Source organism: Neoarius graeffei, chromosome 21, assembly GCF_027579695.1.
Source record: "Neoarius graeffei isolate fNeoGra1 chromosome 21, fNeoGra1.pri, whole genome shotgun sequence".
NCBI lineage: Eukaryota > Metazoa > Chordata > Actinopteri > Siluriformes > Ariidae > Neoarius > Neoarius graeffei.
This window is the reverse complement of record NC_083589.1, coordinates 46,225,686-46,252,197: the sequence shown is the minus strand read 5'-3', so window position 1 is coordinate 46,252,197 and position 26,512 is coordinate 46,225,686. Positions and strand designations below refer to the sequence as shown.

Genomic DNA, 26,512 nt, shown 5'->3' with positions numbered 1-26,512 from the left:
TGTGACCTATGCGGTACCAACAACGCTTCGTTACAACATGTCCTGTCAGGATGCAGGACAGCTCTGACACAGGGGAGGTTGAGATGGCGTCACGATCAGATCCTCCGAAAGCTGGCCGAGATCGTGGAAACAGCAAGGCGTGAGGCGAGCAGAGAAGAGACAGCGGGAGCCCAACATCGCATCCACTTCCTCAGGCAGGGAGAACTGCCAGCCGGATTAGGAAGGATACTACCATCAAAGCTCCTCAATCAAGGTGCAGAGTGGAGGCTGGCAGTGGACGTGGGCAGGCAACTTCAATTTCCCCAAGAGATCTGCAGCACCTCCCTACGACCTGACATGGTATTGTGGACCACAGTGGCGAGAAAAGCACTGTTGGTAGAGTTGACTGTGCCATGGGAAGAGGGGTTGGCAGCTGCCCATGAGAGGAAGAGGGCAAAGTACTCTGACCTACTGGTAGAGTGCAGGGAAGCCGGATGGAGTACGAGGCTATACCCTGTGGAGGTAGGGGTAAGAGGCTTTGTGGCAGACTCGACAACCCGGCTGCTGAGAGACTTAGGCCTGCGTGGCACCAGTTTGCAGAGGGCCATTAGGGGGCTATCTGAGGAGGCAGAGAAGGCAAGTTTTTGGCTCTGGCTGAGATGGAGGGATGTAGCGTGGGGAGCAGGTACGATTTAAGAATGCTAGCTGCAGGGGGTGGCAGGGAGACGTCCCTGTTCACTGCCCCGCCACCAGGAGATGTTCTGGGGTAAGGGGCGAAACATCTATGAGCGGTGGTCCCCAGCTGACGACCCTGCAGCTAGCAAACAAGGCACCGGTGGAGGTGCTGCATGCCAAAAGGCAGTGCAGGAGAACACCTACCTGTATAAAGAAAAGGGTCACCAGTTAACCTAAAGGCCCGGTCACACAGCGCTTTACGGCTTTATCACGGCCAAAACCCGTCAAAAAGTGCTCTCCCGTGAAGCAGACGATATTGTTCGTGTTGATGTCGAAGTTAAGACGTGTTACAGTCGATATACAGACGTGACAGGACGCAGGGGAAAATTGGAACGGCGTCGGACGCGGCAAAAAGTTTTGGACTGCTCAAAACTTTAGACCGCGGACAACCACGGCCGGCACACATGGTAAAGACGTGCAACACAGGTGAAAAACACGTGATAATCAGTGTCCCGGCCGTTATTAAAACTTGGGGAGACGTGGTAAGACGCGAAAGTTTGGCGGTCTATCACGGGCAGAGCACGGTCATCGGACGGGTGTTACGCGTTGGTATCACGGGATATAGCGTGTGTTTAGCGGCTTATCACTGAGAAATTGATTTTTCCGCGTACATAGCACTGTCTAAGCCCGTTAAACGACGTCTCAAACAAGTTCTAAATTCGATTGATCACTGTCTAATCACTTCTGCATCACTTCTGATTTGCGGCATGTAAATACCGTAATTTTCTGAGACCTCGGCACTTGCAGTCTAGATGTCAAGGGGTGAACATGAACCCTCAACGCTGTGATGTCCTCATCTTAATGCTCCAGCACCAACAGAACCAACTGATACAGGCTCAACATATCCTACCGCTTTTATATGCGCAGCAAGCCGCTCTTCCAACGACGCTGAGCCGCGGTTACCCGTGATTTGGCAGTGCTGCAGCAGTGAAACAGCCGCCGACGGCCATACCCCGTACAAAGCACGGCAAAGCCAAAATTGACCAAAAATTACCACTTACGACCACCAGATTTTTGTATCTTTTTGTACGTGATATAGACGCGGAGTGCTGTGTGACCGGGCCTTAACCTGCATGTCTTTGGACTGTGGGGGAAACCAGAGCACCCGGAGGAAACCCACACGGACAACATGCAAACTCCACACAGAAAGGCCCTCGCCGACCATGGGGCTTGAACCCAGAACCTTCTTGTTGTGAGGCAACAGCACTAACCACTACACCACCGTGCCACCCCTAAAAAAAAAATCTAATTCAGCAGTCAAACTCATGGTCAAAAACAGGCACTGAGAAACTGGACTCTACCAGCGCTCTGACCTCATTTTCCGGAAGCATAAACTCGGGATTGCTTGAAATTAACAAATAACTGAATCTCCTTTATGGAATTCACTCCATGATATATAAGGATTTACAATACAGTATTTTACCAAAGTAAATGTGATTAGAGTGTACCTTTAAAAAATAATTTAAGGTCCCTAATTGAACTGTAATTAGTTTTTAGTGTAAAGCTTTAAAGGTTCATTGTATGCACTTTTCTAGATAAAAGATACATATTAAAGGTAAAAAAAAAAAGTGCATGCTTGAGCGCACCACTCCAGCAACAAGAAATGGTACAGTTTCATGATTTTTATAGTTGGCTGCCCCGTCTTAGAGATGTGTGGGTGTTTTTTTCTTTTTTATCATAATTCTGGGCGGCACGGTGGTGTAGTGGTTAGCTCTGTCGCCTCACAGCAAGAAGGTCTGGGTTCGAGCCCCATGGCTGGCGAGGGCCTTTCTGTGTGGAGTTTGCATGTTCGCGTGGGTTTCCTCCGGGTGCTCCAGTTTCCCCCACAGTCCAAAGACATGCAGGTTAGGTTAACTGGTGACTCTAAATTGACCGTGAGTGTGAATGGTTGTCTGTGTCTATGTGTCAGCCCTGTGATGACCTGGCGACTTGTCCAGGGTGTACTCCGCCTTTCGCCCGTAGTCAGCTGGGATAGGCTCCAGCTTGCCTGCGACCCTGTAGAAAAGGATAAAGCGGCTAGAGATGATGAGATGAGATCATAATTCTGCTCACTCCCACAGTTATTATTGACTGTACCTGGGTACAAAATGTTTCTGCTATAATTAGTTGGGTCTGTTTGTCAAAATATAAATAAATCTGTAATTATTTTTTTTTAATTTTATAAAAACCACTGTGACCCTGACCAAGATAAAAATACTGATGAATGAAAGCAGTAAATGTGTCATGCAGTGCCACATGAGCACCATATACCCTCTTATGTTAATGATCATGGTCTTTCACTGTCCCACAAGTGTTATTCAGAAAGTTAAAATAACTCCAGCAGCTCTTTTGTTGTGTCCCATGGGTCCTGTAGGAGCCCTGTCCCGATGTCTACATCTTCCTCCAGGGTAAAGAGGAAAAAAGACCATCCAGATTGTTACCAGCACAAAGTTCAAAAGCCAGCATCTGTGATGGTATGGGGTGTGTTAGTACACATGGCATGGGTACCTTGCACAGCTATGATGGCACCATTAATGGTGAAAGGTACATAAAGGTTTTGGAGCAACATATGCTGCCATCCAGAAGTCTTTTTCAGGGATGTCCCTGCTTATTCCAGCAAGATAATACCAAGCCACATTCTGCACATGTTACAACAACATGGCTTCATAGTAAAAGAGTGCAGGTGCTAAACTGGCCTGCTTGCAGTCCAGACCTGTCTCCCATTGAAAATGTGTGGTACATTATGAAGCACAAAATATGACGTGATCACCATTATCACCTCACAATAAGTAAGTTCTGGGTTTGAACCTGTTGGCCTTTCAGTGTGGAGTTTGCATGTTCTTCCTGTGCCTGTGCAGGCTTCTTCCGGGTGCTCTGGTTTCTTTCCACTGTCCAAAAACATACGGATTAGCTCAAATGGCTACTCAAAATTGCCCATAGGTGTGAATGTGAGTGTGAATGGCTGTCTATCTCTCTGTGTCTATCTCACTATCAATCTCTTCTTAGACCTGACTTTTGCATTTGTCGTTCATCACTCTGGATAAGAGCGTCTGCTAAATGTAATGTAATGTGTTCACCCGGTGATAGACTGGCGACCTGTTCAGGGTGTACCCTGCCTCCTGTACATTATAGAGATGCTTTGTGCATATCTGAGATACTTTATTTTGGCAATAAACTCTTGTTAGATTTCTCTGTGCAATACTTAATGTGCAATACCCGGACTCTCCCTGTGCAATACTTATAATGTGCAATACCCGGACTGTCTCCGTGCAATACTTATAATGCGCAATACCCGGAAGCTCTCTGTGCAATACTTATAATGTGCAATACCCTACTCCATAATGTAGAACACAACACTGTACAAAGCACCCTTTTTTTTCACTATATTCTTTGTTCTGTGTTTATATTGCATATTTTTATGCTGTTTGCACTGATTGGAGTTGCTTTTAATCTCATTGTCACTATACACGTACAATAAAGGCATTCTATTCTATTCTATTCATCTAATACTTGCCATCTTCTCCACTGACTGGTAAATACAGTACCAGTCAACAGTTTGGATACAGCTCCTCATTTATAGGTTTTTCTGTATTTTGACTATTATATACATTGTAGAGCAATATTGAAGACATCAAAACTATGAAATAACATATGGAACATATATGGACTTATGTGGCAAAAAAAAGTTAAAAAAGATGTTTCATATTTTAGATTCTTCAAAGTAGCCAGCGTTTACCTTGATGATGCTTTGCATACTATTAGCATTATCTTAACCAGCTTCATGAGGTAGTCACCTGGAATGCTTTTCAATTAACAGGTGTGTCTGTCAAAAGTTAATTAGTGCAATTTCTTGCCTTCTTAATGCATTTGTGATCAAACAGTAAATAGTAAACAATAAAAATACAGTAAATAGCTCGATTCCACAACTTTAGTAATCTATATTATGTCAAGAACCGCTCAACTAAGTAAAGAGAAATGACATCCATCATTACTTTAAGACATGGTGTCTTTTAATTAATAAAAATAAAGAAAAAACACTGAAGTAGAAGGTGTGTACAAACATTTGCACAAACAGAAGGTGTTTTACATAAGGATCTTCTTGTTACAAAACAGAAGCAGTAAAGGGATCTATCTCATCAGGAACACTTTGATTGGTGTCATTCATAATTACTGACTTTTACACTGCTATGCTGTGTCTGTAGTAAACAGTGCCTTAAAATACATTTTGCTTAAGTATGAGAGAGAAGACAGTTCTTTTCAGTCTTTATTTAAATAGGAAAATGTGCAAATCTGTAAAACAGATTTATATTTAATGTATTTATAGTATCCAGAGGAATTTATTATTTCAGAGTTAAAGAATACAAACTCCTATGAGTCATACATTACAAATTTTTAATATTACCTAAGATAGACCTTTATTATCCCACAATGGGGAAATTTCCTGTTTGCAGCAGCACAGTGGATAGCAGCAGAAGAGGACATATCAAGCCACACAAGTAAAAAATTATATATGCGCGCGTGCGCACACACACACAAAAAAAAATACCTGAATTTTCAGTCAACGTCAACTCAAAACCTCAAAATAATAAATAACAAGGCTAATAAAAAGGCCAAAATAATAAATTATGTCACAAAAATAAGTTATTTCAGAAACAATAAATATTCACATTGCAACAAAACATTCCTTTGTTGCAGGATCAGACAGGTAAATAGCTGCATCCTGTTTGTCCCACAAATTGGATCCAAGACATTGGATTAAGTTACTGGACCAAGTAAAAAGTCACCAAGTCACCAGTTCCTAAAGTCCTATCAGGTTCCCCGACAGTTTGACTCATCATTTGGTGAAAGGTGAAGTCATTCTTTTGGTGCCATCTTACTGCCAGGTGTGCAAAGTGAACAGGAGCCTATTGGTGTAACATTACCACCTGGTTGTATGAGACATTCTTATGAAAGCAAGCAACGGTGATATGATCGGATTATTTTTCCATTTCAAACAAAGTCTCAAGAAAAGGTACAAATGTTTGTCGTGCCCCTATCCCTCACCTTGACTTTGTCATCTTTTCATATCCCTTTGTCATGTAAATTGTTACGAATAAGATGCTGCTGCTACAGTATTCACAATAAAAACCTCAACCTTGGGCTGGACAATATAACAATATAATATTAACATTGGGATAAATTATGTTTATCACAATATGCTTTTCTGGGATATTTTAGGCATCAATTTTTTAAAAATATTTTTAACAGTTTTTAATTTTTTAGTTAATTGTTAAAGGTTTTTCATAAATTTAATTGCGAACTGACTAGAAGTTGCTGATGTGGACTTTTTGCTCTTGATCTTTAAAACTGTAAAATGTTAAGAACTTTTGTGAACAAATACTGTTAACAAAGTCTGTGAACAAGCATATATATATATATATATATATATATATATATATATATATATATATATATATATATATATATATATATATACACACTAGCAGGTTACCCAACGTTGCCTGGGTTTTGCAAAATTCTGGGTTGCCCCCAGACTTCCATGTCAAATTTGGTGAAGAACCATTAAGAAATGGTGATGTTAACCCAAGGCAAACAAAAATCCAAACATCCACCACCCAGAGGCCCACAGGGGACCCCCTGGGGCTCAAATATGGAATTTCTGAGTTTTGCCAAATTGTGGCAATCTCCTGTACCTACGTGCCAACTTTAGTGAAGATCTGTTGAGAGTTTGTGTTGATAAATGTAACGTGAAAGGCATTGAGGGAGGGAGTGGGTGAATGTTGTGCCCCCAGGGACCTCCCTGGCGCCTGTATATGAATTTTGTTTATATCTACAAAATTCTGGGTCATCACAAGGCCTACTTGCCAAATTTGGTGAAAATCCATTGAGAAATGCCGACGTTGGCTCAAGACAAACAATCTTTGCCACTTTTATATATATATATATATATATACACACACACACATTCATAGTAACGCGCGTGTCTGAACTTTTGATTGGTATTCTTTATATGATGTTTTTTTGTCATATCACCCAGCCCGATCTCTCCATCTGTTTCTACAGTATACTGACTCAGTTTATAGCCACCAGCTACTGGCATTTGCTATGTGACAGCTTTTTGTCAGTGTACAGACTGATCCAGCGCAGAATTGTCTCAAAGTCCCCTGCTGCTTTTGACAGCTCTTCCAATTGCAGCTGCAAAAGACAGAAGTATGAGGTTATTTATGAACTGAAAGATCTATTGACAGTCCATTAAATACGAATGTCCAGATGACCCAGTATCTACTGTGGCACATAAGTTCAAATGAGGAACGAGGAACTAAATGGAGCAACAATAATTATTTGATGAGTGGTTACACAATTTACACACAATAACCAGTACTTTACCACAACTTAAAGGCTTGACACCACAAAAAAAAAAAAAGCATGCGTTATATTATTAGCAAACAGCATTACTCTTTCAAGAAACTGGATTTTACAGTGGGGCCTTTGTACCTTTTTGAAAGCCTCTTCCATTCCCTTGATCTTCTTCCTTGCATAGCGAGTGAGTTCTGCTTGACTACGATCTTTCTAATGGAGGAACAAGAATTAATGCAATTCTGATTAATGCAGAAACATAGTCTGAGACCTCAGAGAACTTGGACTACAATTCTGTGAGGTTTCAGCTGTATGCTTAAATGACGAGACTATTAAATGGCTAGGAACAGGAGATTGTTACTGGATGTACTCAGATTTTCACTCTCTCAGCAAATGGTAGTGGTGATTAGGAGTTATTATGCCTGAAGGAGGGGCTTTAGGTGTGCTCTCCTACATTCTTATTACATTAAAATTGTGTAAAAACTGATAGGCACTTTGAAAAAGTGGGTTCGCCAAGGATTCTTTGGAAATTTATGGATTCTTAACTTAAATAAAAGCTTCTACTTGGAACCCTTTCCAGCTTTTAAAGGTCTCTTCCCTGAGATGGACAACAACAAGAACCCTAAAGGTTCTGAATTATGCAGCTTTGTCGTGTTCAAGAAGAAAATGTTTACTCACACAGTGTTTCACATTGACTCTTAGTCTGTAGAAGGAATGGATAAATCTCTCGGGATACTCTATGTCGTGGCTCCACAGGTTCTTGAATATGTGATCTTCATAGATTCCTAGCATCTTGTTTATGTCTGCGATGTTCAGCTTCTGCTCAATACAATTCAGGTTTCAGATGATGCAAGTATACACTTTGCTTGCACAAGTGATGTCCAGAACATCCTGTTTTACTGGAAACATTGTGCACTATACTTAATTTTTACTGCATCCATTGTGCATATTAAATTTTGCCATAGTACCTTTTTTCTTTGTCTTTTCTGATGCAAACATAAAAACCTTGAACATCAGCTGAAACCCATACCCATCTGTTATTGTTTTCTTTAAAAACTACTCAGCTTGAAAATGTTTATTCTTAACTGAAGCACTTTACAGTTAAACTCTTTCACCCAAATATCACTTAGATTGTAAAACATCTCATCTCATTATCTGTAGCCACTTTATCCTGTTCTACAGGGTCGCAGGCAAGCTGGAGCCTATCCCAGCTGACTACGGGCGAAAGGCGGGGTACACCCTGGACAAGTCGCCAGGTCATCACAGGGCTGACACATAGACACAGACAACCATTCACACTCACATTCACACCTACGGTCAATTTAGAGTCACCAGTTAACCTAACCTGCATGTCTTTGGACTGTGGGAGAAACCGGAGCACCCAGAGGAAACCCATGCGGACACGGGGAGAACATGCAAACTCCGCACAGAAAGGCCCTCGCCGGCCACGGGGCTCAAACCCAGACCTTCTTGCTGTGAGGCAACAGCGCTAACCACTACACCACCGTGCCGCCCGTTATCTGATATGTCTCATCTCATCTCATTATCTCTAGCCGCTTTATCCTTCTACAGGGTCGCAGGCAAGCTGGAGCCTATCCCAGCTGACTACGGGCGAAAGGCGGGGTACACCCTGGACAAGTCGCCAGGTCATCACAGGGCTGACACATAGACACAGACAACCATTCACACTCACATCTACGGTCAATTTAGAGTCACCAGTTAACGTAACCTGCATGTCTTTGGACTGTGGGGGAAACCGGAGCACCCAGAGGAAACCCATGCGGACACGGAGAGAACATGCAAACGCCGCACAGAAAGGCCCTTGCCGGCCATGGGGCTCAAACCCAGACCTTCTTGCTGTGAGGCAACAGCGCTAACCACTACACCACCGTGCCGCCCATTATCTGATATGTTTTCTTCCAAATTAGATTTGTTGTTCACTGAAAAAAATAGGCTGTGGATTTAAAATGAAAAAATCATGTACATCAGTTGCACACATTAAAATCATGTTCACTTGACCAAATTTAGTCATGTTCAATGTACCAACTTTTGTCATGTTTAACAAACATGATTTATTCATGTTAACACAAAGATTTTTTTGTCAATCAAACATGTTTTATTTGCTAATATGGAGGGTGTTTTTATGTTAGATGTATTTAATTATCCCATGTTAAATTAACATGACTGATTTGCATGCTCAGCATTTATAACTAACTAACTTGTTGAAGCCAAATGTTTTTTCCCCCCTTGGTTTTGTATATCTTCCCTGCTAGATTAAAGTTAATACTCTATGGTGGACTGAACTTGAAAATGCCTGGCCTTGCCTAGCTCGTCTTCAAAATGGGCAGAGTTACTGAGCAAAACCTAACCTTTTTCTTTTCTCCCAACATGACTGAAATTCATACTGTAGATTTGACATCCCTCAAAAATCAATCAGGTCTACATGATTTATATATGTTCAGAGAGGTAGCATAAAGAAATCATGTCATGCATATTAATTTTTGTAAATTCCACAACCCCCATTTCCCCCTTGTTGTTGGTCTGATACTGATACTATAGGTATTATACATGCGGTTACTAAAAAGAAAACAATAGCAGGTAAAATAATTATAATTATTATAATTAGATTATCTACATTAGGGTGGTCCCGAAATGCATGGGAAAAAAATTTTTTTACCAAAACATTCTGACCACCCTACCATTTTTTTACATATAGGCTAAAAGAAGGCAACAAGCAAAATTTCAGAAAAATTGGTTAATATTTAGAGGTGCCACATGAGGTTGCAAATCGGGTTAAGCCATTAACATTAGTTGGTGCGTAGACTGTTGCAGAGAAGCTCTCAAACCCCCAAAAAGTCACAGTTCTAGAGGGAATATGCCACGTCTATGAAAAAGAAGAGGCAGGAAGAGTTTATAGACTGATAGAAGGTTAACTTTCATGCACTAAGGGGTTCTTAAACAATGAGCACTGATCATAATGTGCTGATGAAGTTGTGAATGTTTTTCTTTCTGTTTTTCAGATGGCTAGCAACAGTAATACAAGTAGTACCGGTGGTGCAAAGCACAAAACCAGAAAGGACAATTACGTTTGGTTAATTGGTCCCACTTCCAAGGAACTGTCTGGGAGAAAGCTTCCTTCTGCTAGGGAAGTCCTTAGTGTGTTCTTTTATCTCCACAAGATACCATAATACCGAAGGGTTTAGAAAATCACAGACAAGTAATAGCTATTGTTACTTTGAACACAGGAAGTTATATTACTGTATTGTTTGTATTCATATGAAACAGTTAATAAGCCACATTGTGTCTTGAGTGAAAACTTTAATGGCTTTGTGGCACCTCTAAACATTGTTCAATCTTAACCAAATTTCGCACAAGGCAATGTAAAAAAAAAAAAAAAAAAAAAAGGTAAGGTGGTCGGAACAAAATCCTAAAAAAAATTTTTTTGGGACCACCCTAATCTACATATTCATGTAACAATTTGATTGCATTTTCTCATTACTTAATTTTCCATTTATATTATTTTATGGCCTATTCCAGAAGTTTTTACTAATTATGCATAAACCTCAGCCCACCTACCTTGACATAGAACTTTGGCAAATATCTTTTGTGGCGTCTGCTGTCACTCTGGCGAAAGAAAAGAAGATGAATGAATGAATGAATGAATGAATTATTAACTCCAGGCTCACGAGCGCTAATAAATGACCTTATTAAACTCAGCTACTTACAGGCCAGGGCTTGCTGGTGCTCTTCAGAGTGTTAATCATGTCCTTCATCATGGGCAGAGGCAGACAGCTCGCCAGACAGCTCACCTGTGCACACCTTGCACTCTCCTCACCTGGACAAAAGCGCACGAGCGTGGCCAGGGTGAGCACCGACAGGACGCTCGTGCGCATTCTGCTCCCAGACAGTGAGCTCATCATCACCATCATCATCACCATCATCACGTCTCCGAAACACAACCGGTAACATTTATACTCCTCAGACGATGTGTGATGCCTTGAAAATTCCCACACGTGTGACGTGGGGATTCGACACCGCCCTGTTTGAAAGCATGCGTGGAGCTTCCACGTGCTTTGATGAGGCGCTCGCGGTCAGAATCGGCTGCTGACTGCGTGTGTCTGATTACTGGACGCTTCAGATTTGGGTTACAGGAGCGGAGCGGATTTCCTCGCTTTATAACCCACACATCAACACCACAAAAACAAAACAGTATAATTAAAAAAAAAAAAAAACCCAGAGTGAATTCGGGTGAACTGAGACATCAGGTCAGCATTTATTTTCAAAACCATGCAGTGGGACTGCTTACTATAAATAAAATGACTTCAGTGATGTCTCATCTCGGGCGGCACGGTGGTGTAGTGGTTAGCGCTGTCGCCTCACAGCAAGAAGGTCCTGGGTTCGAGCCCCGGGGCCGGCGAGGGCCTTTCTGCGTGGAGTTTGCATGTTCTCCCCGTGTCCGCGTGGGGTTTCCTCCGGGTGCTCTGGTTTCCCCCACAGTCCAAAGACATGCAGGTTAGGTTAACTGGTGACTCTAAATTGACCGTGAGTGTGAATGGTTATCTGTGTCTATGTGTCAGCCCTGTGATGACCTGGCGACTTGTCCAGGGTGTACCCTGCCTTTTGCCCGTAGTCAGCTGGGGTGGGCTCCAGCTTGCCTGCGACCCTGTAGAAGGATGAAGTGGCTAGAGATGATGAGAATGATGTCTCGTCTCATCTCGTTATCTCTAGCCGCTTTATCCTGTTCTACAGGGTCGTAGGCAAGCTGGAGCCTATCCCAGCTGACTACGGGTGAAAGGCGGGGTACACCCTGGACAAGTCGCCAGGTCATCACAGGGCTGACACATAGACACAGATAACCATTCACACCTACGGTCAATTTAGAGTCACCAGTTAACCTAACCTGCATGTCTTTGGACTGGGGAAACCGGAGCATCCGGAGGAAACCCACGCGGACACGGGGAGAACATGCAAACTCCGCACAGAAAGGCCCTCGTTGGCCGTGAGGCTCAAACCCGGACCTGCTTGCTGTGAGGCAACAGCACTAACCACTACACCACCGTGCCGCCCATAAATGCACCAGTGATGACATTTTATCAGTCCATCATTGGTGTTGTTTCTAAGGCATTTAAACTTAGCAGAGCCCATCCGTCTCCAAACTCGATCAGTGGACAATTTAGAGTAGCCGGTTAACCAAACTGCATGTCTTTGGACTGTTGGGGAAACTGGAGCACCTGGAGGAAACCCATGCAGACACACATGCAAACTCCACACAGAAAGGCCTCCGGGCTCAAACCGAGAACCTTCTTGCTGTAAGGCGACAGTGCTAACGACTGCACCACCGTGCCGCCCGGCATACATAAATACATAGAGGATATTATACTGTACGTTTGTGTGATGATACCGTATAAAGTTTGTCTTTGAGTGGTGAACATATATTTCACAAGTTTTCAAAGCAAAAGACTGAAATATTTTTCAACACGAGAAGATAAACTTCATATCTTCATACCACCGTGTAATGTTCTTTATATTATTTAGTCACATCCACAAAAAATGTGAATGTTAATCCATCCATCCATTATCTGTAGCCGCTTATCCTGTTCTATAGGGTTGCAGGCAAGCTGGAGCCTATCCCAGCTGACTGTGGGCGAGAGGCGGGGTACACCCTGGACAAGTCACCAGGTCATCACAGGGCTGAGCCAGAGACACAGACAACCATTCACACCTACGGTCAATTTAGAGCCACCAGTTAGCCTAACCTTCATGTCTTTGGACTGTGGGGGAAACCAGAGCACCTAGGAAACCCACGCAGACACGGGGAGAACATACAAACTCCACACAGAAAGGCCCTTGCCAGCCACTGGGCTCAAACCCAGGACCTTCTTGCTGTGAAGCAACAATGCTAACCACTACACCACCGTGCCACCCCAATGTTAAGTGAAAGAATTTTAATTTTGAAGCAGTTCGCCATCTTGACAACGTGCATCTAGTCAGCGGGAAAACACTTAAGAGTGACATCTCATCTCATTATCTCTAGCTGCTTTATCCTGTTCTACAGGGTTGCAGGCAAGCTGGAGCCTATCCCAGCTGACTATGGGCGAAAGGCGGGGTACACCCTGGACAAGTCACCAGGTCATCCAGGGCTGACACATAGACACAGACAACCATTCACACTCACATTCACACCTACGGTCAATTTAGAGTCACCAGTTAACCTAACCTGCATGTCTTTGGACTGTGGGGGAAACCGGAGCACCCGGAGGAAACCCACGTGGACACGGGGAGAACATGCAAACTCCGCACAGAAAGGCCCTCGCCGGCCACTGGGCTCGAAACCAGGACCTTCTTGCTGTGGCGACAGTGCGAACCACTACACCACCGTGCCGCCCCAATGTTAAGCCAAAGAATTTTAATTTTGAAGCAGTTCGCTATCTTGACAACGTGCATCTAGTCAGCGGGAAAACACTTAGAGTGACATCATCAGAGTGAAATATCGGGAATTATTATACACACAGGACATTTTTCGATGGAATAAAAACATGTATTCTATTCCCTTCTAGCGGGTTTCATTCTTTTGGTTTGATAGCATATTGTTAGCATATCGCTTATCCTACATGTATTATGTCACTCTACCCAATGGAGAACGAGTGTTCAATATGGTTTATGATATTGCACAGTTGTCAAGACATGACGTTATATGTCGGAGACGTAAAAAACAAACATGGCCGCCAGGTTTGCTTCGTTAAATACGGAAAATTTTGAGAGAATTTTGAAAGAGAAAGATGGGTTGAACACCCAAAAGGAATGTGTATGTAGAATAATAATATTAATAATAATAACATTGGCTGGCTTTTTTCATGGTGTATCAGATATATTCCATTCAGCTAGCATGATATTAAACTTGTCTTCGACTCGTAGAATATCATGCTAGCTGAATGGAATATATCTGATAGACCATTCAATGCCAGCCAATATTATTTAAATATGTCATGGTTTTGGTTCTTCATGTCCCAGATGTAGTCCGAATGAAAATGTATGTGGTATATAGAATATATTACCCATGCACATTTTAAAACGAGACATCATTTTTTCTTAATTCTTATTAGTCTGTAAGAATAGACTAATAGAGTTCAAATCATGTAGTACACACATTTATATTTTCACCATTTTAAGATGTCCCATCTTTTCCTCTAAACATAGGTTTCAATCAGTTTTGCCAAAACGGTAAGCAATGCTTCTACAGAATATGATAGAAATAATTTTCCTTCAGAACTAAACAGGCAACAGCTTGAGGATTTTAAGACTGCATCATGGTGAATTTTGTTGGATTGATGCAAGAAAGCTTAGGGGTCATCCATAATTTTCATCATTATCACGAGCGTACAAACCATACGCAGGGGGGAGGGGGTTAATGACCAGGCGTACACTTTTTAAAAATGAAAAAATGATGATCCGTTAATGTGCGAATCGGCGGCCGCCATGTTAAAAATTTCGCGCCACATCGATGTGCCAGCTAGCTCTACACGCTTTCTTTCTTCAATACAACAACAATGGCTGACCCAGATTTTGACCACATTTACAAATTTGTGAATAGCAGAAATACCGCTATTCACAAGACTCCTTCAAACGAGTACGAGCAGTTTTTAAACATTTATTGTTTCCTGCATTCATCTGAGAGGAGGCAGTTAGGGCAGGACAGGCTGCTTGGAAAGAATCAAAACCGAACGTTTCAAAGCCAAAAGGCAACAGCTCCCCTTAAAAAGACAGTTCCTAATTTTCAATAAGCAGACCCTCCAGGATGTTGTGATTTGCAAATTCAACCAATCCCTGCGAATTCAGGGCGGTGTTGCAATTATATCCAATCACCGCAACTTTCCCGCAAATTTGACCAATCGTTGGCGTCGTCTTGAGATGACGTCAACAAACTACCTTCCGCCTTACTTCCAGTGTTGTCAGATTGGGGGTTTCCCGCCCAGTTGGGGGGTTTCAAGTGCATTTTGGCGGGTTTTGAACATATTTTGGGCCGGAAAACGTCAGCAGTATCTGGCAACACTGCTTACTTCCGTGTATACGTTCAAGAGAAGCAGCATGTGCGAGTCAGTATTTATGTAGGCTTAAATTCTGTTACTGAAAGTGTGTTATGTTTACAGTGTGCACTTTACATTTTTTTTTTACTTAATACAAGAAATTAATGGATGCCAACATTTTTGCCAAAATGGTATTTTATTTTCCATTGTTTAGGCAGGTTCAGCATCATACTGTGAGATTCTGTTCAAATTGTTTTTTTTTCTTCTATGAAGCCTGAGCCATTTATTTTATTAGTTTATAATTATTGTTAATTTAGTCTTCAGGAGAGACTGCCTGCACACAGTACTAGTATTAATAGTTTTTTTCTTACATGAAAGTTGAGGCATTTATATTATATTTTAAGGTAACTTCATGTTGTGCTGTGAGGTTCTATGCACTTTAACTTTTGAACCAACAGGTGCATTTGGATAAGACATTCTATTTTTCTGCATTTTTGTAGTCCTGGTAATCTTTTCTATTGGTAAAGTTGTTTATAGGACTATTTCTCAGTGTCTTTGTTTTTTTAATCAATAATTTTTCAGTAATAACTTAATATTTAACATATCACTCAATTTTAATCACAAAAAGAGAAAATCGCAACAATTTCTCACAACTTTCACTTCCTCCCGCAATGTAATCGCAACAAAAACCTAAAAAACACCGCAACTTTCATCGCAATTTTTTGGAAAAACCCCCGCGACATCAGACATTTTAGCCCGCAACAATCACAAAAAAGGCCCGCAAAATCCTGGGGGGACTGATAAATGAATCGCCTGCTTTCTATGAATACTTCTGGGCCCGTCTTGTGTCTTCTTTTCTTCTCTTGTGAATCTCTTGTGAATCTTTGTATTGTCCTGTCATCCGATTTTAATAAAAAGTAATACAAGACATGGTTTTATTTTGAATTCCTATTCCACGTAGATCCATCATCATTTTTTTGTCCACTAATGTACACTTTTGGAGGGGGGTTGCTCAAAAGTCTACTCTTTGTAGACTCATGATAATGATGAAAATTATGGATGACCCCTTAGGTGATGTATATACCTGAACTCACCCTGTAACAACCACTAACCAGGTCTAGGTTTCTCATAAACATTGAAAACTTAGGATCATTTTCACTATTAGAGAGAGTTCAATACAATGCTCATCTCATTATCTCTAGCCGCTTTATCCTGTTCTACAGGGTCGCAGGCAAGCTGGAGCCTATCCCAGCTGACTACGGGCGAAAGGCAGGGTACACCCTGGACAAGTCGCCAGGTCATCACAGGGCTGACACATAGACACAGACAACCATTCACACCTACGGTCAATTTAGAGTCACCAGTTAGCCTAACCTGCATGTCTTTGGACTGTGGGGGAAACCGGAGCACCCGGAGGAAACCCACGCGGACACGGGGAGAACATGCAAACTCCGCACAGAAAGGCCCTCGCCGGCCACGGGGCTCTAACCCAGGAGCTTCTTACTGTGAGGCGACAGCGCTACCCACTACACCACCGTGCCGCCACAATGCTCATCTTATTGTTTAAATGCAATGTGTTTTTGGAGAAATCGGCCTTAAATAACTCCAGTGATTCCCATACAGTCAATTAAGATGTCATAAAAATATAAACTAAACACATTTATTATTGTGTGAACAACATTAGTTAGTTTTTTTAGACACTAAAAATAACAATGCTATGTTTACATGGTTATGCAATGACCCTTAAATGGTGCCAGTGATGCCGACAAGGTAAAACATGATCTAAAAACAAGAACCAAATGAAAAAAATCACTATAATCATTATGTAATTTTACATTGGTTGTTTAGTTTTTCCGTTTGCACATTGTCAGAGACTGTATGAAGTTCAGAAATACTTGTATTACTGTTAAATTGCAGAATTGCAGAAAACGTAAGTCACTCACTGTTTACGCATTTGTCATTTCTGATTCCATCTCATGTTGTGAATCCAGGTAAAATGCTTACACTGTTACTAACAAGATTTGTCACAAACAGAATTAGTGCTGATTTACCACATTTAAATACTGATACTCTGTCAAACGAGTGTGTAGATTTGTCACCTCCAGCTTCTGCCACCACTTAAAACCAGGTCATCAACTACCCGATTCAGCAAAAACTTCACCTGACCCAGATAGATGGCTTACCACTTTCTGCCACAATCACAGTTGCAATCAGAACCGCCTTCCAAGACATGCTTGAGTTAATCACATGAAATATTTTTTCTCTCTCTTTTTTTTTTTTTGAAGCATCTGTGGGGAAGTTACAAGAAGTTTCCTGTTAAGAATCCAAGAATGGAGCTATTATGATTTCAAGTCTTTTGTGCTAGCATAATGAGCATCTCCTCTGTATAACAGTGGATGTTCCAACTCCTTTTTTAAGCACAGACCAGGAAGTTCCCCTAGCCCAGGTGTCATGAAACTTATCACCTTCCTCTTCTCTGCTGTAATGGAATTCACACTCTGTCTGCTATTATATCACCCAGTGTGTAAATAAGGACTTATATAACTTCTACAATGCGACACCTTGTGGTGCTGTGGGCCGCACCTTAACAAATGCCATGCAGGTCCTAGATCAGATTGCATTCTCTAAGTAGTTGCATTCTTCATATTAGAAGTATTAATGCTCTACAATTATCATGATGCTAAACATATTACTCACAATCTGGTCAATTAAAGAAGCACTTGGCAAATCAGCAAAGGAGGTGTGCAAGACTAATCAATCAGCCATCCATTATCTGTAAGCGCTTATGCTGTGCAAGGTCACGGGCAAGCTGGAGCCTATCCCAGCTGACTATGGGCGAGAGGCAGGGTACATCCTGGACAAGTCACCAGATCATCACAGGACTGACACACAGAGAGACAAACAACCATTCACACTCACATTCACACCTACGATCAATTTAGAGCCACCAGTTAGCCTAACCTGCATGTCTTTGGACTGTGGGGGAAACCGGAGCACTCGGAGGAAACCCACGCAGACATGGGGAGAACATGCAAACTCCATACAGAAAGGCCCCCGTCAGCCACTGGGCTCGAACCCAGAACCTTCTTGCAGTGAGGCGACAGTGCTCACCCACTAATCAATCGATTTTACCTTATTCAAAAGCAAAATAAACTTTGTGTTTTGTTGCAGGGTTTCAACACTAAATCAGACACTTCCTACATGAATAGTTAATGATCTATTCAACAGTCTGATTATTAACTTGTTCTGTATGAGTTTTTACACTCTGCATCATGTAGACATGCTTGAATCTGACCAGATCGACAACTCTAAGTTATTCAGTACTTCTTCACAAGAAATTTCTCTTTTTGTTTCCTGGTTATATCACATGGTTATTCAAACTATGAAACAGGTTTGATTACACGTTCCTTCATCTTTACAGTGATTTACTTTGTTGTCAGATTGGGGTTTTAATACATGTATTTAGGATAACGATATTGCTGGAGCCAAGATAAATTAGTTCTTATTCGTGGACATCGCCTCGGTTTTGATCATTTTGAGAAAACTGTTTATTGTGAGACTGCTTATCATAATTTGCAAGTTGCAAATAACAGAGCATAACATAAATGTCAACTATGCTATGAATGCATTCAGAGACAACATACAGTTGTGGTCAGAAGTTTACATACAGTGACATGAATGTTATCTTGGATATGAATGTCATGGGCGGCACGGTGGTGTAGTGGTTAGCACTGTCGCCTCACAGCAAGAAGGTCCGGGTTCGAGCCCCGGGGCCGGCGAGGGCCTTTCTGTGCGGAGTTTGCATGTTCTCCCCGTGTCCGCGTGGGTTTCCTCCGGGTGCTCCGGTTTCCCCCACAGTCCAAAGACATGCAGGTTAGGTTAACTGGTGACTCTAAATTGACCGTAGGTGTGAATGTGAGTGTGAATGGTTGTCTATGTCTATGTGTCAGCCCTGTGATGACCTGGCGACTTGTCCAGGGTGTACCCCGCCTTTCGCCCGTAGTCAGCTGGGATAGGCTCCAGCTTGCCTGCGACCCTGTAGAAGGATAAAGCGGCTAGAGATAATGAATGAATGAATGAATGAATGAATGAATGTCATGGCAATATTTGGGCTTTCAGTAATTTCTTTGAACTGTTCTTTTTCTGTAGCAGAATGTACAGCATACATCTTTAATTAAAAAAAGCTCACTAGAATTTGGTGTACAAGTTTTAATTTTCTTTGGGTTTTCTGAAAATCAACACAGGGTCAAAAATTTACATACAGCACACCTAATATTTGGGTAAAATGTCTCTTCGCAAGATTCACCTTGACCAAACATTTTTGTTTGCCATGAACAAGCTTCTGGCAGAATTCTGGTTGTATATTTCACGACTCTTCACAGTAGAATTGGTAGAGTTCAATTAAATTTTTTTTTCTTGGCATGGATTCGACTTTTAAGCATGGTCCATATATTTCCAATAGGGTTGAAGTCAGGACTTGTTTTTAAACTTAATGTTAGCCTGCTTTATCTTCCACAACCAGCTCTGATGCATGTTTGGGTTCATTGTCCTGTTGTAAGTCAAGTCCCAAGTTCCCAGATAGCAATTTGATCTGAGCCGGATCAGCACCGGATGTACCCCAAAGTCCAGTCTGAATACAGCAAATGGATCTGTCCCACATAACTTTTGCTCTCCGCCCCGTATCCGGCACAGATACAATTTTTGGATCTGGAAAGGATGTGGGCCAGGTCTGACACGGATCACTAAAAACCTATCTCTGCACTGGCCAAATCAGGTACGGATGTGAGTTGGATCAATGCCGCGGATCAGGGCCGGATGTAGTCCAGATATGTACAACAACCGTCTGAGGTGAACCCCCCAACCCCCAAGTTTGCTTCATTAGCATTAATAAGACAAATGTTAAGAAAAATCTTCAATCACAAAGTGCTTTTATTGACATGTGACTTTGTAGATCAGCTATTTTCACATTGGTAATTGGTATCAGCTCACAACATTTCTGGCACAGTGCAATAATGAACAGTGCACAAAAAAGTTAAACAGTGTCAACAATGTTCAAAGTGCTGAACTGCATTGTATACATCACCATATATGTAAAACATGGATTAAGTGCTGACCTGCATTATAAACACCATACAAGTAAAACATGGATATAAAACAGATGGCTTTCACACCAAAATGTACTCAAGTTCATAGTCCAGGCTTGTAAAGTGAACCTTATGCATGCTGTCACTGAGGTAAGAGAGGTTGCTTTCACACCAAAATGTCCTGAAGTTCACACAGGCCCAGCATGTCAAGTGAACCATGGCTTTAAATTGGGTTAAGAAAGAAAGAAAGAAAGAAAGAAAGAAAGAAAGAAAGAAAGAAAGTGGCAGTGTATGGTATTGGTACAAAGTCTTCACACGTGATTTAATCCGCGATCACACCACTACAAACGAATCAAACCAACGGAGGAAACTGACCAAACTTCCCGGTGTGACTGCGCCCTCAGAGAGCGCCCCTCTCTACAGTCACACGTCATCATTAGCCTCATGCTCAGCCCCTTGTACCTGAAGATGAAAAACATTTATCAGTTCTCAAAATGGCATGATTCAAACACAATCACACACAAAATAACTTATCCCAAACAACCTTAGCTTCGTTCCATAAAATACTATGGTTATTCATCCAAAAGAATCGTATTATAAAACAACTTCATGTCGAAAAGGCACTTACCGAAAAAGTCTGCCAAGTGCTGCATACAGCAAGTGGACTGGACTGAAGTGGTGTCTGTTGAAACTGTTGAAGAAATTGTTGGTGTCTGTTGAAACTGTTGAAGAGCGCACCTGCGTGGTCCTGCCCCACGGGTGTATAAACCTATCACTGTGTGTATCATTCTGCTCACATCCGACGCTGACCTGGGGAAAGGGTTGGCCTGTCAGACAGAGCCAATACGGACCTTAGAACATCAGCAGCGGACTGTAATGCTATCTGGGTTGTGTTCAAATTTCTGATGGTTTATGCTGAAGAATTCTGAGGTAGTCCTCCTTCATTATTCCATCCATTTTGTGTAAAGAACCAGTTCCACTGGCAGCAAAACCACCCCAGAACATGATGATCCTACCACCACCACCAGCTGGTACAGTGTCCCTCTGTACATGGTGGTCATTGTGGCCAAACAACTCAATCTTTGTCTCACCTGACCATACAGCTTTCCTCCAGGAGGCTTTTTCTTTGTCCGTGTGGTCAGCTTCAAACTTTAGTTAAGCTTGAAGGTGTCAATTTTGGAGCAGGGGATTATTTCTTGGATAGCAGCCTCTTAGTCCATGGTGATCTGAACTGTAGACAGTGATCCATCAGTTTCCAGTTCATGGCAGGGCTGTGCCATGGTGGTTCCCAGGTTGTTCCTGACCATCCAAACCAATTTCCTTTTAGCTGAGGGTGACAGTTTGGGTTTTCTTGAAGCAAAGTGGCTTGGCAAAGTGACTACACCTCACAATAACTTGGATGCAATTGTTTGAACTGATCTTGGAATTTGCAGTTGTTTAGAAATGGCTCCAAGAGACATTCCGGAGTTCTGTATATGTGTGATCCTCTTTCTCAGATCTGCACTGAGCTCCTTGGACTTTCCCATTTTACTGTGTGTTGGTCAATCCAATGAGTGCTGTAAACAAACCCTTTTTATGAAGGCACAGAGAAGCTATCAGCTGTAGTCAATCATGATCACTAACAGGAAGTTAAGAGACCTCGGCCTTGGCAAGATAAGAGACATTTTGGAAGTTTCAGCACCTCTGAATTAATAATCTAAGTGAGCGTATTTAAATTTTTGACCCGGTATGTATAATTTTGACCCTGTGTTGATTTCAGAAAACCCAAAGAAAATTAAAACTTGTGCACCAAATTCTAGTGGGTTTTCTTTAATTAAAGATGTATGCTGTACAATCATTCTTCACAGAAAAAGAACAGTTCAAAGAAATTACTGAAAGCCCAAATATTGCCATGACATTCATATCCAAGATGACATTCAAGTCACTGTATGTAAACTTCTGACCACAACTGTACCAACAGTACATTTCATTGTTTGAGCACTTAATATGTGTACAGGTCTGTGCCTTTACCTTTGTGACTGGTGTGGCTCTGCGTTGTGTATTAGATAGAAATGCTGTGACACCAGGACCTATTTGGACATGATCTCCGTTTATTGTCAGCCTGACATAATGAACAAAAAGGACAAAGCACCTCCATGTAAATAGCACTGCCCGCTTCAGCTCCTACACATATATTAAAATAAAAATGTCGGCAAATCGCAAGTTAATTTTAAGCTAGCAACATTTAACACTTAAAAATAATAGTTTTAAATACAGCTATGCAGACACATGCATGATGTTAGGTAAGGACAGACATAATGTTAATGTTGGGACCAAAAATATATAAAATAAACATGGAGAAACATTAAGATGGGTTCTGATTGTTAACTGACTGAACCATGACACTCACCTCTCCAACAGGAGACTTGCACAAAGGGGCAGAGGTGAGGACACAGAGGGTATTTATACGGGGGAAAAAAACACTACAGAAGAAGAAATTAAAGAGGAGGAGCTTTGAACTACACACACACACACACACACACAGAGAGTAAACATGAAATCTGGAGGTGTCTTGTTGTCAGGTATTGACTATGTATAATTTCTACTCAGAGATATTTTTTTTCAGTAGCTTACCTAATGTCTTATAGGCTTCTCTATTTTACTCTTCATTAAATGATCTTTAAATAGATATTTTGTAGGTGTCACAGCAGAGCTGTGCAGCACAGCAGAGCATTAACACCTCACAGCTCCAGGATGCTTGGTTCAATCCTTAGATTACCGTCACTATGGAGTTTCACATATTTTCAGTGTGTTTGTGTGGTTTTCCTCCAGGTTCCCCAGTTTCCTTACACTGCCCAAAAACATGTGTAGCGGAAACTTCTAATAAACACTTCAGAACGCTTAGCAGTTGTCTTTTCAGTTATATATTATAGTAGATCTTATAAAACAGGAAAAGAAAAGAAGATACCACCTCAGGTGATGCCGAGAGTGCGCACTCTGAGTTGTGTGTTAGTGGCTGTTATCTATTATGCCCTAAAGGCATTCGCCTACTGCTCGCGTCTGCACGTGATTGGCTCGAGGCTTGCCCTTGAAGTGTTTTTCTTCTAAACATTGGTTCTTTATTAGAGCATGCACCTGGTATGCTCTAATCATGCGCAGCGGATGCGTGGTCAGGCATAACATGGCATGAAACATAAACAAGGCAGCCTGCTTATCACCAGCCGTTGAGTCAAGTACACAGAAACACAGAGAATAGGAATGTTCATCTACTAAATTTCCTTCACACATGCAAGTAGTATTGCCTAGGTGTGAATGTATGTGTAAATAGTTCCCGGCGATGGATTGGTGTCCTATCTGTGGTGAACATTCCTGCCCAGTGATACCAGAACAAAGTGTTTAGTGAACATGAATGAATCTCATCTCATCATCTCTAGCCGCTTTATCCTTCTACAGGGTCGCAGGCAAGCTGGAGCCTATCCCAGCTGACTACGGGTGAAAGGCGGGGTACACCCTGGACAAGTCGCCAGGTCATCACAGGGCTGACACATACCGGTAGACACAGACAACCATTCACACCTACGGTCAATTTAGAGCCATCAGTTAACCTAACCTGCATGTCTTTGAACTGTGGGGGAAACTGGAGCACCCGGAGGAAACCCACGCGGACACGGGGAGAACATGCAAACTCTGCACAGAAAGGCCCTTGTCGGCCATGGGGCTCGAACCCAGACCTTCTTGCTGTGAGGCGACAGCGCTAACCACTACACCACTGTGCTGCCCACATGAATGAATATTATATTATGGGGTTTTTTTGTTTGTTTTATTAGTTGTATTTGTCAGCATTGACAACTTTATGGCTAGATAACACACAAATGTAGGTACATTCAGTCCATCTCTTTAAGAAACTACATTTCCCATCAGCCAACTTCCACGTTGACCTGCGTCATGCGGGGGCGGGATCACCAATGTCACATCCTCCATGAAAGCATAAGAAACCCGGGAACTCCTAGCTCCTTCTCTTTTGGCGCCGTGATTTCAACACGGACACAGGGAGGAATCGCTCGCTCCGCGAGCAAACCCAAAAAGACGTCTTTTCTTTTCTTTCTTGCAAGAATCAGAGTTTCGCGCTTTTCTTTGTTTACCTTTGGCCACGGTAGACTCTAAGATCGCGCGATTTTAAACTCAGCTTGAGTTTACAACCGGTTTTTCATTTATTCATTATCAGTACGTACGACTGCAGCTCAAAGCAGTTAATTAAAAGTTAAGAAGCGACTGAATCCTTTTTAACTCAAAAGCTGTGCACATTGTTTAATCAGAGACTTTCTTTTCATCACGAGCCGGACCAGGAAGTTCTCTGTGCCTCACGGAAGCGACTCATGTGCTCCACAACGGCAAAACTCCAAAGTCTCGGAACATTCATAATCTTGCTAGAGGCAAAATACTGAGTAAGACTTGGCATTGGGGCAAAACCTAGTCTTAGGAATTAGCTTTTATTGAAGTAGTGTTTATTTGACACTCGAACGGTTTAATTGTTTACACTGTTCGACACGCAGCGTGTTGAATTGTTGATTGTTCTGTTTTGTTTTAATCTCTCAATTGTTTAATAGATAGGCTGTGCATGCTTCTCTTTATTCCATACTAACATACTTAATTTCCTTATACATCTTGACCGCATCAAGATTTCAGTGGATTCAGTATTGTTATGAGCTAGTGGGTTAACTACCGGCTAGTCCTTTGTTACTTAGAAACACATGGTCACAGGCCTCAACAGGCCTCACAAACACCTTAGCTAAACACACGGCTAATTCTTTTGTTCCATTAGCCTCCAGGGCTAATTGTATTGTCTCAAGGGATCACAAGGCCTCCACCATGTGGAGTTAGCTACACAGAGCTAATCTTTTGTCTCCAACACGTGGTGGTCCTCCCCCCCACTCACATACACACCTTTTGTTTTAACTCCACGAGGTAGGGTCCTTGGGCCTTAGCTAACCACACGGCTAATTCTTTTGTCCACTTAGCAACACAAAGCTAATCTAGGCCTCACCACGTGCTCAAACACACCTCAGTTAGCATCCCACGCTAGCGTCTTTCTTTTGCTAGGCCATAGGCCTAGCCACGTGGTCAACTCCTCCCCCACAAACACACATGGAGTTAGCTACCAGAGCTAATCCTTTTGTTCTACATATGCCGCTTTTCCACTACAAACGCGGCTGAGCCGTGCCGTGCTGAGTCGAGCTGAGTCAAGCTGAGCGGGGCTGTTGGAGTTGCATTTCGACTACAACCGCGCTGAACCGTGCTGGCTGGAAGTGGGTGGACACATTGGGTGGAGTTAGCGAAAGTGGGTGGACGTCACGTGATGTCGTTAAGCAGCGCAAACAGTGACATCAGTGACAGTGGCGGAACAAGTCAGAGCCAGGCCGGGGGCGGGGCAAATGACCGGGCCCTTTATTAAAGCTTATCATAACATCATTTTAGGTTACAAAATGTCCGCAACTGCGGTGTTTACCAATTTCAACACTACCGGGTGCAACTATGTTATTTAGTAGTACATCAAGTCCTTCAAACGAACATGTAACTCAGAAACAAAAAACATTAGGATACTGTACATGGCTCATAATAAAACATCAATAGCCTATACTGCGCACATTATTTGAAGGGCATACGAATGAGCGCTCAGAGGTTGCAACGGTGACAGGAAGAGTCAGAAATAAAAGGAGGGCGGTGCAAACCTCACTGAATGCACTGTGTTTACCAATTTCAACACTCCGGGGTGCAACTATGTTATTTTGTACATTAAGTCCTTCAAACGAACATGTAACTCAAACAAAAAAACATTCGGCGACATACTGTACATGGCTCATAATAAAACATCAATAGCCTACTGCGCGCATTATTTGAAGGGCATACGGCGAGCCTTGCGCTCCGCGAACTCGTGCACGATGCTCTGTATGTCACTGATTCAGTGATCTTTTAAGCGGTAGTCTCACGACCCGGATAGTAAACAATAAACATGGAGGACATGGAGTCGTTAGTGTTGCTGGTCTTGGTGCTGTGGCTTGTTGTCACCGACAACGCCAACAGATACTGGCAAGAGCGTATAGATGAGGCGAGGCGCATAAGGCTTCAGAAATTCTCGTAATTCGTAATTATTATTCTTCCGGGTTTACGGTGTTTACAGATCCCAGCGCGCTCGCGGGGCGTGTGTGGGCATGTGAGGACACTCCTCCTCACCAATCAGTGCACAGGGGAGTGTCTGCTCACGCCCCCAGCCTCACTCGGCACGGTTTGGCTCGCTTCAGCCCCACTCCAAAACGGTGCGAGTTTTAGGGGCTAAGCAGGGCTGAAGCGAGCTGAGTCGTGCTGGTTTTTGGTAGT

At 42.4% G+C, this 26,512-nt stretch overlaps 2 protein-coding genes across 5 annotated transcripts in view; one reads left to right on the top strand and one right to left on the bottom strand.

Moving 5' to 3' along the window:
• The window catches only part of rap1b (RAP1B, member of RAS oncogene family), a 441,802-nt gene that overhangs the window by 211,721 nt on the left and 203,569 nt on the right, over positions 1–26,512 (top strand). Inside the window, exon 1 of one of the 2 annotated variants that reach the window (XM_060903254.1) lies at positions 25,025–25,036. The exons of the other annotated variant lie outside the window; for it this stretch is intronic. The gene's annotated coding sequence lies outside the window, so the exon portion shown is untranslated. Of the gene's footprint in view, positions 1–25,024; positions 25,037–26,512 lie in introns of those variants that run through there. 2 annotated transcript variants of the gene reach the window in all.
• il26 (interleukin 26) lies at positions 6,174–17,266 on the bottom strand. Of its 3 annotated transcripts, none has more exons than XM_060903240.1 (6): positions 17,018–17,266; positions 10,776–11,221; positions 10,627–10,674; positions 7,729–7,869; positions 7,189–7,263; positions 6,174–6,888 (listed from the first exon to the last, which is right to left on the bottom strand). In XM_060903240.1, exons 2-6 carry the CDS (start codon positions 10,989–10,991, stop codon positions 6,784–6,786), a joined length of 585 nt encoding a protein of 194 aa, XP_060759223.1. In that variant the 5' UTR covers positions 10,992–11,221; positions 17,018–17,266; the 3' UTR covers positions 6,174–6,783. The 3 variants fall into 3 exon arrangements, with proteins under 3 accessions (XP_060759223.1, XP_060759224.1, XP_060759225.1); XM_060903241.1 differs by having other exon boundaries at positions 10,776–10,944; XM_060903242.1 differs by having other exon boundaries at positions 10,776–10,885; positions 17,018–17,259.

Excerpts from the sequence above, each read along its gene's own strand:
- il26 (XM_060903240.1), bottom strand. The coding sequence starts at position 10,991 with ATGATGGTGATGATGATGGTGATGATGAGCTCACTGTCTGGGAGCAGA. Across the intron at positions 10,675-10,775 it reads GCACCAGCAAGCCCTGGCCT|AGTGACAGCAGACGCCACAA; the intron begins GTAAGTAGCTGA and ends TTCTTTCGCCAG. Across the intron at positions 7,870-10,626 it reads TGCCAAAGTTCTATGTCAAG|AAGCTGAACATCGCAGACAT; the intron begins GTAGGTGGGCTG and ends TGTATTGAGCAG.